This window comes from Bactrocera latifrons, unplaced genomic scaffold (genome assembly GCF_001853355.1).
Source record: "Bactrocera latifrons isolate USDA-ARS-PBARC rearing strain unplaced genomic scaffold, ASM185335v1 scaffold_93, whole genome shotgun sequence".
Taxonomy (NCBI): domain Eukaryota; kingdom Metazoa; phylum Arthropoda; class Insecta; order Diptera; family Tephritidae; genus Bactrocera; species Bactrocera latifrons.
The window spans coordinates 500,587-517,573 of NW_017537634.1; the positions used below are offsets into that span (position 1 = coordinate 500,587).

At 35.9% G+C, this 16,987-nt stretch overlaps 2 protein-coding genes and 1 pseudogene across 3 annotated transcripts in view; 2 read left to right on the forward strand and 1 right to left on the reverse strand.

Annotated features, from left to right (window-relative positions):
• LOC108977656 (dopamine D2-like receptor) overlaps window positions 1–16,987 on the forward strand; it is a 216,932-nt gene that overhangs the window by 49,546 nt on the left and 150,399 nt on the right. The window lies entirely within an intron of this gene.
• On the forward strand, window positions 1,392–2,675 carry LOC108977658 (annotated as a pseudogene).
• On the reverse strand, window positions 3,433–3,950 carry LOC108977659. The gene is made up of 2 exons (XM_018947470.1): window positions 3,772–3,950; window positions 3,433–3,700 (listed from the first exon to the last, which is right to left on the reverse strand). Exons 1-2 carry the CDS (start codon window positions 3,780–3,782, stop codon window positions 3,502–3,504), a joined length of 210 nt encoding a protein of 69 aa, XP_018803015.1. The 5' UTR covers window positions 3,783–3,950; the 3' UTR covers window positions 3,433–3,501.

Consider the following 16,987-nt stretch of genomic DNA (forward strand, 5'->3'; position numbering starts at 1 on the left):
GTTATATGAATATATAACATATACTAATAGTGCATTGGTATATATGTAAATAAAGCATATACAGACGTATATACATATATAACATATATATGTATATGTATATGTATATGTGATAATGTGTGTTATCTTCCTCAATGTACCAAACACATTCATTTGTGCCTAGGCATGTATGTAATTGCAATCTGCTGACGAGTAGCATGGCATAGACACATATGTATGTATTTATGTACATTGTGAGCATTGTAATTTGCAATTCAAATGCAATTATTGAATATTGAACACTGAATAATGAATAATTACATTTTCACCTGCCATAAAAATATTTAATAAATAAATAAAATGTGCGATGTGTAGAAGTGTTGACGTTGAAGTGTTTACTGCTTGTATCTAATGCCACATATGTAAACACATATACACATATATTTATGAATGCATAGAAATTTCTTCTATCTTCTACTTCTATACACGTACATATTTATATAAGCATTCCGAAACACAGAAAGTTAGTGCAGAAATTTCTCAGGTGCGCCTCGAAGAAAGTTGTTGGAAGAACACATTGGAACACACATACTAACACATACACTAACAGCTTCCGTATTTCAATGGCGCCCTGATTAATTTAGAGAAGGTTAATTCTACATCTGATGAGAAATGGATTTGAAAATGCAAATTTTCCTCTCCCAGAAAATAGCAAAAATATTTTTGGATAAAAATCTCGCCATTGAATGTAATTTTTAATTTCAATATATTGTCAAAATGCATTCAATAATCCATGGCTTTGCTGGCATATTTGTGCAGCCGTGTCCACTTTCCACTTTATTGTTTGACGACAATTTCTTTTTGTTGGTGTTTCGAGTAGATTTTACACGTTGAGAGCAATTCAATCTGTCGGAGTATTTTATTTGATTGCGACTATATTCATCATCCAGGTATGTGGTCTTTGTCTGAATAGAACTCAATAAATAATACAATTAAATAGCAGAATTCAATAAATTTATTTTTGTATTGTTCGATAGATGAAATGCATGCAGTGGCAGTGAATTCACTAGCTTGGAGTATTAATGGAATATAAGTAAATATTACAAAGCTTAGATTTCTGCTATTTAGCTTGAATATTTACATTCAGGCGGGTATTGTCACTTGCGAAGCGAATTTATTTGGCGAAGCGAACGCTTTGGCGAACATACCCCAAATTTGCATTGTGAATGGCGAATGAACGTATTCGCTAAAATATGTCGTTTCCATTCATAAAAAAAGTAGCGCGTTCATCCGAATTTGACATTTGTGTCATTTGTACTTAAAAATATTTATTATTATATCAACTGAAATTCGAAATTATGTTTAATAACGCGGATCTGTATTTTGAGGATAATTATGATGTGGAAACGCAAACTAATCTTCTTCGACAGCGCCGTTTTATTAGAGATAATTCTAATCCTACAGAGCTACCTAACACGGTGTATGTATCCAGTTCAATTATAACGAATAATAGGAAGTTTTTTTTCGTTGTGAATTTCCGCTTAAACAAGGACGCATTTATGTATGTGCTGGATAAAATCAAAGACAAATTCCATTGTCGGATGTCGTCTTCCATAACGCCGATGTTAAAATTGTGTGCCGCGCTCAGATTTTTTGCACATGGCAGTTACCAACAGGCTATAGGGAATGAATTTCAGTTGGGACTTGCCCAGCCAACAGATTCCCTTATTTTAAAAGAGATCATACCCATTTTGGAAAATGAAATTTCTCTTACCCATATAAGCGTAGATATGAGTGAAGAAGAAAAGCAGCAGGCAAGGAGCAAATTTTATTCAAGATCTGRAATACCAAATGTAATAGGCTGCATCGATGGAACCCATATTGCAATTTATGCTCCTACCACAAACAAACACCTCTATCTAAACAGAAAAGGATTTTTTAGCATAAATGCAATAATTGTGAGTTTTTCTGAATTTAATACAGTAAAATTGGTATAAAAATTTTATTGTATTTTTATTACAGGCTTGTAATCATGATATGAATATCCGTTTTGTGGATGCTAGATATGCTGGTTCTACACACGATTCGTTCGTATGGAACAATAGTTCTCTAAAGGCATGTTTAGAGGCAGCGCATCAAAAGGGAGATCAGAACTCTATTTTTTAGGTATTCGCAATATTTGACTACTGCGCAAGTTTAATCTTGACATATGAATATTGAAAACAAAAATACATTTGCGGGTGACTCCGGATACCTAAGCCCTTATTTATTAACACCTTTCCGTCATGCAGAATCTGGAACTAGGGAGTCAATTTTTAACAAGAAGCACGCAAAAGCGAGAATGCTGTTGAACGTACGATTGGAGTTTTGAAATGCCGTTTCAGATGTCTTCTGAGCGATAGAAAAATGCGCTGCGATCCTGCTAAAGTAACATCCGTTATTAATATATGCTGCGCCTTGCACAACATTTGTAAAAAATTTAGAATCGGTGATCCGGAGGAGGCTGAAACTGATGCCGTTCTACCATTGGAACCAATTAATGAAAATGGCAATGGTTCACCAGGAGAGCGCTGCAGAAGACAAATTGCTCATGCTTTGATGTAAATGAAACTATACCGACTTCAGTGAATAATATATTGTATTCTTTTATTTTATTCAATACTTTGAAATTCAATATTACATAGATAATAAATATATAAAAATTACAAAAACTACATGCTTTTAAATTAAATTTAAAAAATCACAGATTCAATTCCGTCACTTACAATAATAATGTAAAAATAAATTCATCACGTTTTCTTAAAAAAATCTCAATTTCAAGTTCGGTTAAAATATGAAATAAAAAAAAAATTGATCACATTCTTATGAAATAAACTATAAACTAAATTCAATCTATTTACAAGCATCCTATTTACTCTATTTTTTTTTTTCATTTTTAATTTTACAATTTGTAGTTTTATTTCCATTTTTTCTTTATGTCTTTTTTTCTAAATTTTCTTCCTTCTTCCTTTCTTCTTTCATTTTCATTAATTTAATTTCTTCCTGTTTGAGTTCATATGTTTTTCTTGCATACCGTGCAATTTCATCTATTTTACTTTCCATTTTTGCAATTTTGTTGGAAAGGGTGTCTTGAACTTCGGCTTGCTTTTCAAACGCTTTCATCCGAATGACTTCACGTTCCTCTACTGTCATTCTAGGACGGCTGCTTGAGGATTGCGATGCCAAATCCATGGCTCGTTGTGTTTCCTCGGTCGTGCGCTCTTCTGGCTGAATTTCGCTAGTATTTACTGCAGTTTCTACTTCATTTGAGCCATATGCTAAGCCTGTAGGATTTACAACCGCCTGAAGGYGAAGAAACTCATCCACACTTTGCTCTAATGGAGATAAACTTTGCTGAGCATRAGGTCCTCCTCCTGTGGCAACAGTTTCGCGTCGGTTTGTCGCTATTTTTTTTTTAGTTTCAGTTTATAATCTAATCAAACCTAAATGCTACACGTAAGTAACTTCAACCAAACAAATTAATTAAATTTTTACCTTATTCCACTCGCGCCCGTTTCGCAATGGTGGACCAATGGCATTGAGTTCGGCAGCGAACAGGTCCCATTGCTCTGCCCTGCTTTTCTTTGTCGATCCAAAATTCCCCATTCCTCTGGCGACGTCCGGATTATTTTCCATTAACGCAACCGATTTTTGGAAYTGCTGCGTTGTTGTACGTTTTGTTCTAGAAGTATMGTTTTGTTAAATATAATTAAAAAATTACAATTGCTCAAATAAAGATCAAAATTTACTTACGTCCTTTCCATTTCAAATAGCGAATAAAAAATACATTCGTTAAATTTTGATAGTAATGGCGAAGCGAATGCCGTTTTTTCGCCAGCGGCAATACCAGAAATTTATTTTCKTCACTCGTTCGCCATTTTCTGGCGAATTCGTTAGAGATTCGCAACTTACAATTCGCCACGGCGAAACTCGCCAAAATTTTCATTCGCTTCGCAAGTGACAATACCCGCCTCAGACTCTAAAAAAGAATAGACACTTTGAAACCACCACTTTTTTGGGTGGATTTCACCAAGTCGGGGAATTTCAAATTCGGTTATGTTGAAAATTACTAAATTAAATAAATACATCAAAGGCATTAAGTTTTAAACCCAAGGAGGTATGAAGCGGCCTAATAACCACACTTCCTTTCCACATAACACGATTTTAAATACCAAATGATTATTCCACTGTAACGCATACCTAACAGGCACTAACGAATATATTCGAATACAATTTCCCACAAATACTGCCTTTATGACATGCTATCTTACATTCTTAACCGAATAATAATTGTGCAAGCCCCAAGTTCCAAATATGTCGTCCTGACGGTTTTTTTTTTTTAACGAAACTAGCTTATAAATATTTATGTCTGTGAGAAATTTTGTTGAAATTTAGGGATATTATTCTGCTAAAGATAATTTACTCTTGTGTCAATGCCTTTTATAGCCCCATTTTCTTAATATATCATAAAATATCTTTTTCGGCTAATAGTAACTATATTGTGAAGTCAAAATTGACGCTATTCTTTACTGGCTTAGACAACGCTACGCGGTTATAACAAAGTTAACCACAGCGCGCAATCGTTTCTTCTTTTCGCTGTTTGGAGCCAATTCGATATACCAAGCTCAGGCAGGTCCTTCCCTACCTGATATCTCCATCGTTATTATGAGTGATTTATAGAGTTTGGTCTTTGTTTGTCGAGAAAGAAATTTACTTCTCAATTGCCTATTCAGTTCGAAGTAGCACCTGTCGGCAAGAGTTATTCTACGTTGGATTTCGAGGCTGATATTGTTGTTGGTGTTAATACTGGTTCCAAGATAGACGAAATTATCTACGATTTCGAAGTTATGACTATCAACGGCGACGATCAGAATACATATTTCGGCTTGCCCTTGTGCACTGCCAACCCCATTTGCTTTGCTTCCTTATTTAGTCTGGAGAAAGCAGAAGTGACGGCGTAGTTGTTGAGGCTTTTATTGCACAGTATTTTCATTTGGATACTCGATTTTCTCCTCATATACCTCATGTATTAAATCTAGCTCTGTTGGTTGAGTTTTCATCACAAATATCTCATTTGACCATGTGGTGAAAACAATGATGTGAACAATCCAAATAAAATTAGAAAACTGTACTTAAACTTAACTGTGAACAGTATTCGTTTACCGCTAATGTGACGGAATTCCAGTGTTCTCCCCATCTTCAGCTGCTGCTCTTCATAAACTACAAACGAACCGATGATGGTTTGCCAAGCTGTGTGCCACCCTATTTAACCGCGTTCGCAAATACAATCCCATCGAATGTTAACTTGTCAGGCCTCATACCATCTGAAAACAGCAGATTTCTTTATGCAAATATTTTTATTTTATTCCAGCATTAAGCCACTACCAACATGCGGCATGTTCTGTCGATTATTCGAGGTAATATATAAACATGTCGCTTGTGTGTCTGTTAGGCTTGCTTGTGATATCTTACTTGTTATTTCATTGTTGCAATCGATAACTATGTTGCTGTCGTTGATGAGGAAACAAAGCGTAACGCTAAAAACATTTTTCCATTTTTCTGACCATCGAAAATAAAAAATATAGAGAAAGTGACTTTTTTCGGTATTCGCAACACCCTGTATTAAGGATTTTCGCATTTATTTCCAGTTTGTCGCCGGCTATTGAAATTGATAGAATTAAATTTACAACAGTTTAAGCCATTTTTTGTTGCTGATACACAAACATGGTCCGGGCATGTAACTCTTTTCATTTTCATGTATATTTGGTAGAATATGAGTGACATGGCGTATGTATGTATATATGTTAGTAGAAAAAATTAAAACAAAAATTTATAATACGTATATATAGTACATTGTATGTATCTGTGCTGTATAAGTAAGATGGGCTCTGTAGATTCAGCGACTATCCATTTCAACGCCTGTGCGTCATTATCGAGGCTGGAAAATATTGGATTTCTCACCCTCAGTTTTTCAGGTAGAATAGAAGAAAAGTTATTAAGATCTATATGAAGATTTATGAAAGCAATATGCCCGTACTTGAAGTCCAACCACAGACGTTTTTGAGCTTCATCAACCTTCTCGATCTTGTAAGAATTTAATATCTTAAAAATGTTCTATTTATCTATTTTATTAGGTAAAACACTTTCATATCATTTAATATAGATATGATCATATAAGATATCGCGACTAATTCCTGGACTAGATTTCAGCAGCACCACGAATTTCTAAATCAAAAACGTAGAACTAAAAATTAAATTTGAAATTCAGGGAGAATCTTTTCTTGATAATAGTATGCCTATGTGCTACTAATGGGTTTAATAAGATCAATACTTTCTTTAGCCCCCACATACTTAATGAAAAGATTTTCGAACTTCCGAACTTTCTTACAACGATGCATATTTGTGCTTAGAATGAATAAAATCGGATGAAAACTCACCTTAACCCCATATAACTAACAGGCCTTAAGTACCTGAAAGTGTTTTCAATCCTTGCAAGTTGCAAGAGTATGAAATGTTCGGTTATATCCGGAATTAGCTCTTCCTTACTTGCTAGTTGGGAGTTTGTTTAAGTCGCCTGTTTCTTTTATATGCTATGGCTCGTAATCAATTTTCTAAAAAAATGGCAAAAGCATGATGCAAGAATGACAGAGACAATTTACAGCACGTTATGGCTTGAACAATACGAACTGTCAACCTTTCATTGTAATTGTTAAAAGAGCCTCAAGTTTTGTCCTTCATGATCTCAGGATTTTTCTTGTCAAAGCCGCTCCAATAAAGAAGCAAGACACAACTCTCGAACTTCTTTTCATTCTTACGTGCAACATGTTTCTGGTGTATTTTAGTTAGGAAATTCTATTTATAAACTGATATTGATGCTCCATGTGGCAAATGCACCTATAAACCATTAAAAAAATACGTTTAAGAAAAATGTAAGTATTCTATTACCTGAGGACACTTGGTTTATCGCAGAAAAAAAAGGTTCAATTATTTAAACTTATATTCTATAAAAGAACATAAGTGGCAACCTCCATCTCATAGTGTAATCCTTTCAGGTCTACAAAAGTTACGCAATTTGTCATATTTCGTCACAGATGTTTTGAACCAGCGCCTGCTTGAAAATGTTGTTGATATAAATTCAGAACTTACAAGAATGCTCATTAAATGTTGTTCCCCATTAACTTTTCGTCAACTGTCGGCCGTCCTATCGAAATCCATTGCAGCAAGGAAATACGAATGGTATTTCGAATGTGACGTAAAGTATTTTTGTGCCGACTAATGGACTTTCTATAACTATTATGAACAAACAATTACATTTTGTAACTCCCACACACATACTACAGGCAACATTCACAGCAACACACAGAATGGCTGGTCCTTTGTGCGCAGCGCGTGGAGAAGTTCTCAATAAGTTCGAGGTATCTTGCAATGGATATTATATCCGACTGTGGACAAGTGCCACTAGAAAGCGACAAAACCATTAATTGCTGCTGCCGTTGTAATAATAATAATACCAACGCTGGTATGAAAGCAAAACATTCTTCTGGGGATAAGCGTGGAGTGACGCATTTACTCGCATTTGGGTGGTATTGATGAGAGTTTGAATCGAATTTGCCACTTCATTACGGCACTTACGCAAATACTATCTTCTCACTACAAACCAACAATCATATATAAAGTCATGAACATTTGCGTGTATTACACTGAGAAAAATTTCCTTTATAGAAGGGTGTTCGAGCAGCAAATTTGTATTGCTTCAAGGATGTAAGAATGAGAGAAAAGTTTTAGAAAAATTTTACTTCTGAAAAAAGTTTTCCTCTCTTCATCTAATTAATTATGTGACGCATCGGAGAGACCGAGTACTATTTCATTAATTCTTTCAATTAAGTTCATAATAGCGTTTGGAAAAATCTTCTCCAGCTGGTGCTGTGCTAACAAGTGAGAATCATATAATGAGATACTTTGAGCTGTCAATTATCAGAGTTTGCTCCGAAATGAACCAGCTTTATACGAATTCAAAATAGGTATATATCTGTGTATTTCAATTTATATTCAACCGGGAAATTGCTATTTCTATTTCGTTCAGACCCTCTGCGGCTTTTAAAGAAATTGCGGTTATGTTTCCTTTCTGAGGTAATTTTCTAGAAATTTTTTAAAAGTTTGATGAAATGAATCTTCCGTTGAGCCAGTCTATCCAGTCAGTCGCTAGGATATATCTATGAAATACTGCCTCCACAAGACATCCCATTTGGGTTTTGATTTCAAATATTTCTGACATCCTTCTATACATACATAAATATGCCTTCACGAAGCAAACAAAATCAATGGACTGTGCAAAGGATACACACATAATGCCTTCGCCAATAGTAGCAACAACTTTGCAGATTTTTTTGAAGAATGTAGCAATAGCAATAACGTTAGCCTACAAAGAACAACAAACATTATTACTTACGAAAGAGCACGTCAGAGACGCTGCTGCGGCGTTGAGTGGAGGCACAGCAGCAAAAGCCAAATGCCATAAAGCAATTTCCGACTAATGACATCCAAAAGTTTGGCTTTACTGTGTGGCGCATGGAAGATATCGAAAAGGGCCGGTGATGTGTCGAGCACACTGGGCCATAGTGGCTGAGTGAGCATCTTAGGAGCGATAAGTTCTGATTTGGAATGCGAGACTTGGTGGCACACGTGATGGGGTAGGGCAGGGAGGAAGGCAAAATCTTGTGTGAACGCAAACGGCAACGGCAGTCTTATCAGGCAAATCAAACAAATGCGCCACCGCACTGGACGCTGGCGATATGGGGGGCAAACTTGGCAAACAATGCTGCCACACGTTCCGCACACTATTTATAAGTGCGATTGTGCACCCATTTTCATCAGCGCAATTTTCGTTTCGTTGGCGAATTCGTTTTCTTTTTGTTCGCCTCTAAACGAAGGCGACACGCAAAGTATCATTATTGATGGCCGCAGACGAAAAGTGGAGCAGACAGTCTCGGGCGTGGAGAAAGGTGCCTACGCCCTTGCTCGCCCTCATAGCCTTTGACCTCGATTATTGTGCGAAAAACAAAACAACAAAAAGGAGAAAAATGAAGAAAGCAACAACAGTAGCAACATGGAACGATATATAATACGAGAAGGTAGAGAGAAGTACGAGTGAAATAAAAAAGCAAATAATTTTTTCGCCGACAGTTGAAGCATTGTGCAAACCACTTTGTGGCAGCCTCGTGTTGTTGCATTCCGCCCACCCCAGAGCCATCGACTGGCAGCGAAACAACAATTTTTAAAATTCGTCATGTTTCGAATACTGCCGCCGTTCAAATGCACCCCAATCGTTTAATGGCTTCGACTCACACCCTAACCTCTTTATGACTTCTTCTTTGTCTTATTGATTGTATACTGTCCGAAACGCCGAAGCGAGAGAGAAGGATGTCGTTGATGAAACTTTAACTTCCGTTAGTTTTCCCTTATTACTTCGGCCGAAACACTTTTAAGTGCCGTTTCTTTGACACTTTCTTCACTTCGCCTGACTGGCTGTCAGTCAGCTTGGACGTTTTCAAATTGACAACAAGGGATTCAATTAACGTCACTAAAAAGTGAGACTTGTTTTCAATTATGTACGGTACATACATGTATACGTATACAAACATGCTAACATACACACATATCTGTATGTATATATGCATTTAAGTATATATTGTTTAATTAAAAGTGCGTTAGATGAAATCGACAGGATTCACAAGTTGAAGTTTAAAACGTTGATTTCGGCCTTCCAGCAAATGGATGCTTCCGCCTAAGGGCAGACGTTTTCTTTTATTGCCTTTCTCAAATAACAACTTGTGGCTTCCATTTTCATACCAGCATGCCAATCACGCATGTGGAAATAGACCAAAATAATTTTAGAACGAAAACATTAAAGCAAATTTTGTTTTAAGCCTGAATGCTTTTAAATATAAATACTAAGAATGCCTGACTGAAAACTGAAAATATTTTTATGAAGAATTTCACACGTTTGCAATTTTCATCGACGTAAATTGCCGAAGTAATTGCAACATTGCAAGATGGGTATCAATCAAGAATTATATTGATAATAAGAGTATACAACTGAAGAGTTACGAGAAATGTTGACACATACTTTGTTTATTCAACGTTTCGACAAATAAAGAGTTTCCCATACAAGAACTTTATTAATCGGTCAGTTTGTACATCAATTATAGAAATAGTGATTTCATCAGGGCAAAGGCAACTCGTGCAAATATCGTAGCAATTTCTTATACAATAATCCTTGGCAAATTTTGTGAAGCCATCTCTTCAAATGACACAAATTTCTACACAAGGACTCGATTATCATCGGTCAATTGGTGTGGCTATATGGTATAGAGGTCATTGATCTGCCAAAGATATTCACTGGCTTATTATTATACTCTCAAATTCATGTAACACTAAAAGTATAATATTCAACATCAATTGGTACGTTTCCATCTGCAAATGAAGGACTGAAATCTCATTTTTTAAATAAAATGTAAAATTATTCGTGATAGTATGAATATATATGTGTATTATTTTTAATAATAAAAAAAAAACTATGAAAATCCCGTTTTTTCCTTATACATATGTCGTCATTGTTGGAATTAGATTTAGATTTTCGAGCTTGCAAGCATTGAACTTTTTAGTTTCGCATTCATAATTGTAAGAGAAACCCAAACAAAAATTCATTTTTTGTTATTGCCTTAGCCTTATACACAAACTGATAAAACTTATGAGGATTTGCTCAATACAAACTCTACTTCCCATAATAGCAAGCGAGCTGAAATCACACTTGTACTCTTTCCGTGATATTTTGTACAAAGTATCCGACATTTCCTTCCGAGTATTTACTGTATATTTTTGTTAGTATGCTGCAATAATATTTTCTACTTGTGGCACGGGAGTAATACAATAATTTATGAATAGGAAAAATTAGAGATCCTGCAATTATTAACGGGAACTGAATAACCGTTTAATATGCAAATCGTTTAATTTTGTCATCAATAATTCTAAAGTTATTGTTTTTTATTTGGAATATAAATGAATTTATTGACATTAACGACGCATTTAACATTAATTATTGTATTATATACGTATGAGTAAAGCTCATTTTCTTTTTCTTTTTTCTTATAGGTACGTATGTATGTCTGGGATACTTGCAGCTGCAACGATTAATCATTCGCACATGGATTAATATTCGGAGTGGGGAAATTACGTGATAAATGTTTCTGTTTGTCATTGCTTTCATCAAATCATGAACTTGCTACAAGATTTATGTACGATAGTTGGGGATAGTTGTAATACTCTCTCTATTTATGATGACTTAATTTGGGTGTTTCTTAAATAAAGATCATTTATAAGTTAAATTTAAGCAAATATCGTTCGAAATCGATATAGTCGTTGATAACTGTTAAATATATTTAAATTAAGTATAGGAATGTTTTGTCCATAACAGGTTAACAGGTTCCCTGTCCCCATACAAAAATTAATTTTTAACGGTACACGTGCAACACTTATTTTTGAAATTATATTGCTGTATGCGTTTTTAGAGGTTATCGATGAATTTTTACACTATCCCACATCTTGACAGTGATATAACGGTAACAAAAAATTTGTATCAGCTATTATACACGAACGTGTCACTACGAAGTTGAATTGCATACGCTCAGTGTATCAACAGTGATACATTTAATAAACTTATTTCAAATCAACCAAAAATTTGTTCATATATGATACATGGACGCTGTACACATGCTACAAGAAAATAATTTTGTATCACATGTGATACATTGGACAGGGAACCTGTTAAAGTGGGCGAAGCGTTCATAATGCAGGATTTCTTTATATATTTACATATATATGTATATAAAGATATTTTATTCATATTTACAAAAATGGAATCATAGCTCGGATTAAAAACTTGTGAAACTTGTGAAAGAGTGATTGCGAGATTGTGTCTTTCTGCTAAACCATGTCTCCAATTTTTGGCCATAAATTACGAATCAATGAAATTAGATGAGAATGCACCACCCACAAATATGCGGTCTCTTGCCAAGAATGGATACTCCTAAGTGTACTGATTTTCGCAACGGATCAGCATATAATATCTGTCAATTTATAAAATATAGAAATATTGTCATTTGCTGCCAAAAAAAAAGAAATATTCGCATTTTTCATAAATTCTTTAAAATTGTGCTCGAGTCGGCTTAAAATCCTTTCTTTTTTTCTTAGTAAACGCTAAGTCACTGCATTAAAATAAAAATTTGTAAAGTTAAAAATTGCTCTTGAGGTAAACGTGTTTATTTTCGATTTTTTATTTTTATTTTTTTTGTAATTTTAAAGCATCACATGATTTGCTTATTTTACTGTCTTCTGTGCTGACAAAAAATACTCTCTATATTTGTATTTACTTTCATTTCAAAATGTTTTTTGTATTTTGCCACTCTAACGGCTTTCTATTTTCCATAATTCATCGATCCACACAGGTTACTTTAAAATGTGGAAGCAAAATTTGCCTAGCAAGCGACCCGAGGGAGGCCGGCCTGTAATGAGATATTTTACTGATTTTATTTATGCAGCGCAGAACTTTATTCACATGTGACCCATAAACATTTTTTCGTCTTTGCTTTCCCTTTTCCTTAAGCATATTCTTCAATTTGACTTTTAATGTCGGCATATTTGAATTTAAAGAGGACAGCAGCAACTCTCCATGCTGGTCCCCTTTTATGAAATGCTCGAGCAGAGGAAGCAGCCAACCTTCGTCAAAAATATGTGCTTGGCAGCTGTGGCCAAGTAAGCAGGAGGCGAGCATATGAGTGTACATACTTGAAAGCATATTTATGCAAATACGGATATGGAGAAGACGTGCTAAGCGGAAATGGCAAGTTGAGCAAGAAGACGAGCAAAGGAAACAGATTTCGAAAGAATTTCTTCACGTGCCGCCATACTTTGGAGCTTCATTTCCATTTTAGGGAATTACCCTGTCACTTTTGCCACTTGAAACCCTAAAAATCAGCAACAACCAAGTCACTCGGTCGCCTTACTACATATATAACAAGTAAGGAAGGGCTAAATTCGGGTGTCACCGAACATTTTATACTCTCGCATGACAAGTTTCATCAAGATATCTCAATTTTTACTCAAGTTACAGCATGCACGGACGGATAGACAGACATCCGGATTTCAACTCTACTCGTCACCCTGATCACTTGTGTATATGTAACCATATATCTGACGATATATACCGTTATTAGCAACTTTATAGCGAGTGTATAAAAATGATGCCCTTTGAATTACATGAAAATATCTGAGAGTTTTACCGATATTTTCGGTGAAAAATTAGGTTAGGTACTGAGTTCTTCGTGTTCGATATCAAGGACCTTGAAAAGTTATAGTCCGGTCACGACAATTTTTCCACAAGGGATACCTCAGCTCAAATACCGTATTTGTGTAAAGTTTTATTCCGCTATCATCATTGGTTCCTAATGTATATATWATACAGAGAAGGCATCAGATSGAATTCAAAATAGCGTTATATTGGAAGAAGGCGTGGTTGTGAACCGMTTKYACCCATATTTCGTACATRTCATCAGGGTGTTAAGAAAATATTAYATACCGAATTTCATCGAAATCGGTTGAGTACTTCCTGAGATATGGTTTTTGGTCCATAAGTGGGCGACGCCACGCCCATTTTCAACTTTTAAAAAAAGCCTGGATGCAGCTTCCTTCTGCCATTTCTTATGTACAATTTTTTTGTTTCTGACTTTTTTGTTAGTCGGTTAACGCACTTTTAGTGATTTTCAACATAACCTTTGTATGGGAGGTGGGCGTGGTTATTATCCGATTTCTTCCATTTTTGAACTGTATATGGAAATGCCCGAAGAAAATGACGCTGTAGAGTTTGGTTGACAAAGCTGTAGTAGTTTCCGAGATATGTACAAAAAACTTAGTAGAGGGCGGGGCCACGCTCACTTTTTCAAAAACATTACTTCCAAATATGCCCTTCCCTAATGCGATCCTTTGTGCCAAATTTCACCTTAATATCTTTATTTATGGCTTAGTTATGACACTTTATAGGTTTTCGTTTTCGCCATTTTATGGGCGTGGCAGTGAGCCGATTTTGCCCATCTTCGAACTTAATCTTCTTATGTAGCCAAGAAATACGTGTACCAAATTTCATCATGATATCTCAATTTTTACTCAAGTTACAGCTTGCACGGACGGACGGACGGACAGACGGACAGACAGACATCCGGATTTCAACTCTACTTGTCACCCTGATCACTGTGGTATATATAACCCTATATCTAACTCTTTTAGTTTTAGTACTTACAAACAACCGTTATGTGAACAAAACTAAAATACTCTCCTTAGCAACTTTGTTGCGAGAGTATAAAAAGTACTTACATATGTAGCTATATGTATGTATGTATAAATGAATTTATGGGTGTGGCAAATAAAAACAAGAAATTTATTTGCGATCAAACTTAATTTAATTTAATTTGTGGCAATTGCTGCACAGCCTTCGCATCGTTTGAGCGTCGCTTCTGTGGTCGTCTTTGCTGCTGCTGCCACTTAACTTGTAGCCGTTGAAGCGCAACAAGACAAGTTAAGTTCGCCGGGAGTGAGTGCACCCCGAGCATCTTCGGTGCTGCTGCCAAGCAGACCTCACACCGCGTCTGTCACGTCTTTCGCAAACGCCTTATGCGGCCAGTATCAGTGGACTTTGTTGGGATACTTTGGTGGCTTGCGACTGCTTTTCTTTTGCGCGTGAATATTGTTAACGGTATTGCCACCACCGGTGTAATAATATTGCGTCTTTCAATTTATAAACATTGTAGTCTTCTTATTCGCTCAACATTTTGGCAGCTTTGGCATTTTCCTCCATCTGCTAAATGTTAAGGTAAACTGAACAATATTCTTAAAACCTGTTCGAGTTGTCTAATTTTAATTAATTAGGAAGTAAGTTTTGTTCAAAAAATAACAAGAGAGAAGAAAAAACCAGAACAGCTGAACTCACTTCAGAGAAGCATAGAAAACTGTCTAAAATAAGTATAATCTGGTTTGTTGAATTCTTAAATATTGGATTCAAATATCGGAAAATTTCATGTCAAACCAAAGGATATCCAAATTTGAAACTTGATTGCAAACAAAATACAAATTACGTGTTCATTGGGTATAGATCGCAGCATAGTTTGTAAACAGTTGCAGGTTAAGTTAGAGATTTTATTCTTTATGAAGGATCGGTTGGGTTAATCTATTAGACCAATAAACAAGGCATATACCAGTTTAGGCCCTTTGCGATAGCAGATAGAGTTCAGTTACTAGGTCTAAGAGGAGTAGTCAACCTCCCTGCGGCTTCAGCACTGATACCTTCTACAGTGTGTCATACCGTGGAAACCCCAGATGTATATAGCGCAGTCTGGCACAACGCCAGTCAAATGCACAAGAGATGCTCCACTGTTTTCCTGGTGCCCTGCTCAAGCCATTTCCTGCAATCTTCTTGACCTGTCGACCCCATCCTGTGACAGTGACCAGTTAGTATTCCAATTATTTCCTATAGCCTCTTCTATCGAGTGCACTTGAGGAGTTTTGTGTACTTCAGTATATTCAAAGGTCTTAAACCTATTTCAACCGTGTTTATATTCGCAAACCTCTTAACCACATTTTTTGGCCGTATTACCGTCCTCTAATCGATAGTTACGAAAATTTTACTAGCAATGAATTTTTACATTCCAAATGACTCTGATACCAAATAGCAAAGTCTGATTATTTTCAGCATACAAATCCACCATTGTGAGCGAGGATATATAGTATAGCAATTTTAGATAGTTTACTATTAGCGAAACGAATTTCAATTTCAATATTACTTCTTTATTGTTTTCAGGCTTTATTTTCCTTCTTTTTTCTGTTATGCTCCAAATGTAAGTTTCGTTGTGGTCAATATCGTTATGCGCTGTTAACCTTAGGTTGAGAAATATAAAAAATGAGTTCCATAAATACCCCTGACACTCGAATTAATGCAAAACGGCGTTAATGACGAAACTTTGAGCACATTTCGTTTCAATACATTCCAGCCGCCGTACTCGACAAACAGTTGGGATAACGCCCCGCTAACACAACAGCTGTCATCTAATAATTCGAAGGGAGGTAAATTGCAACAATATATACGTTCATGGATATATACATATGTATGTACATTAGTTCAATATTGTTCTTTTCCCACAATGGTCGAGGGAGGGGAAATATTTCCGGCTTTCATTTAATGTTACGAGTACTTTTGACTTACCACAACTGCTGGTTTAATTTTATAACATTTAATTAGTTCTTTCAGTCACATTAACATGACTTGGATTCGCTGCAAGTAGGAGCAACCCTAACTTTCTAACTGACTTTGACATTTTTGGCGAGTTCAAAACGAAGCCTCATCCAAGTGAAGCCAACGCAATCGATTCCTCCCACTCCCTTGCTTTCATAACTTGTTAACGCATTAAAAATATTTACAAGTAGAGATGTAGCGGTTAGTTTCATCCGAATGATATGTCACGTACTGCGTTGTTGAGGGTATTGTATCTTGATTTGTTGTCGCGTCATCGAAAATTACCATCCACCACGTGTTACGGCAGAAATAATGAGAGACACCTTGTTTTGTTTGTAGTTGGATCCAAGATGGATCACAGAGGCAAACTTGCCTTGCCTTCTTTCATCATCAGACTATCTATTAGAATAACTTTGTTTAGTTACTTCAACTAATTCCTTTAATTTTAAACGAATTCTTTCTTCTTCTTGATTGGCGTAGACACCGCTTACGCGATTATAACCGATATATAGATATTCCAAGTGAAGCCAGGTCTTTCTCCACTTGGTCCTTCCAACGGAGTGGAGGTCTTCCTCTTCCTCTGCTTCCCCCGGCGGGTACTGCGTCGAATACTTTCAGAGCTGGAGCGTTTTC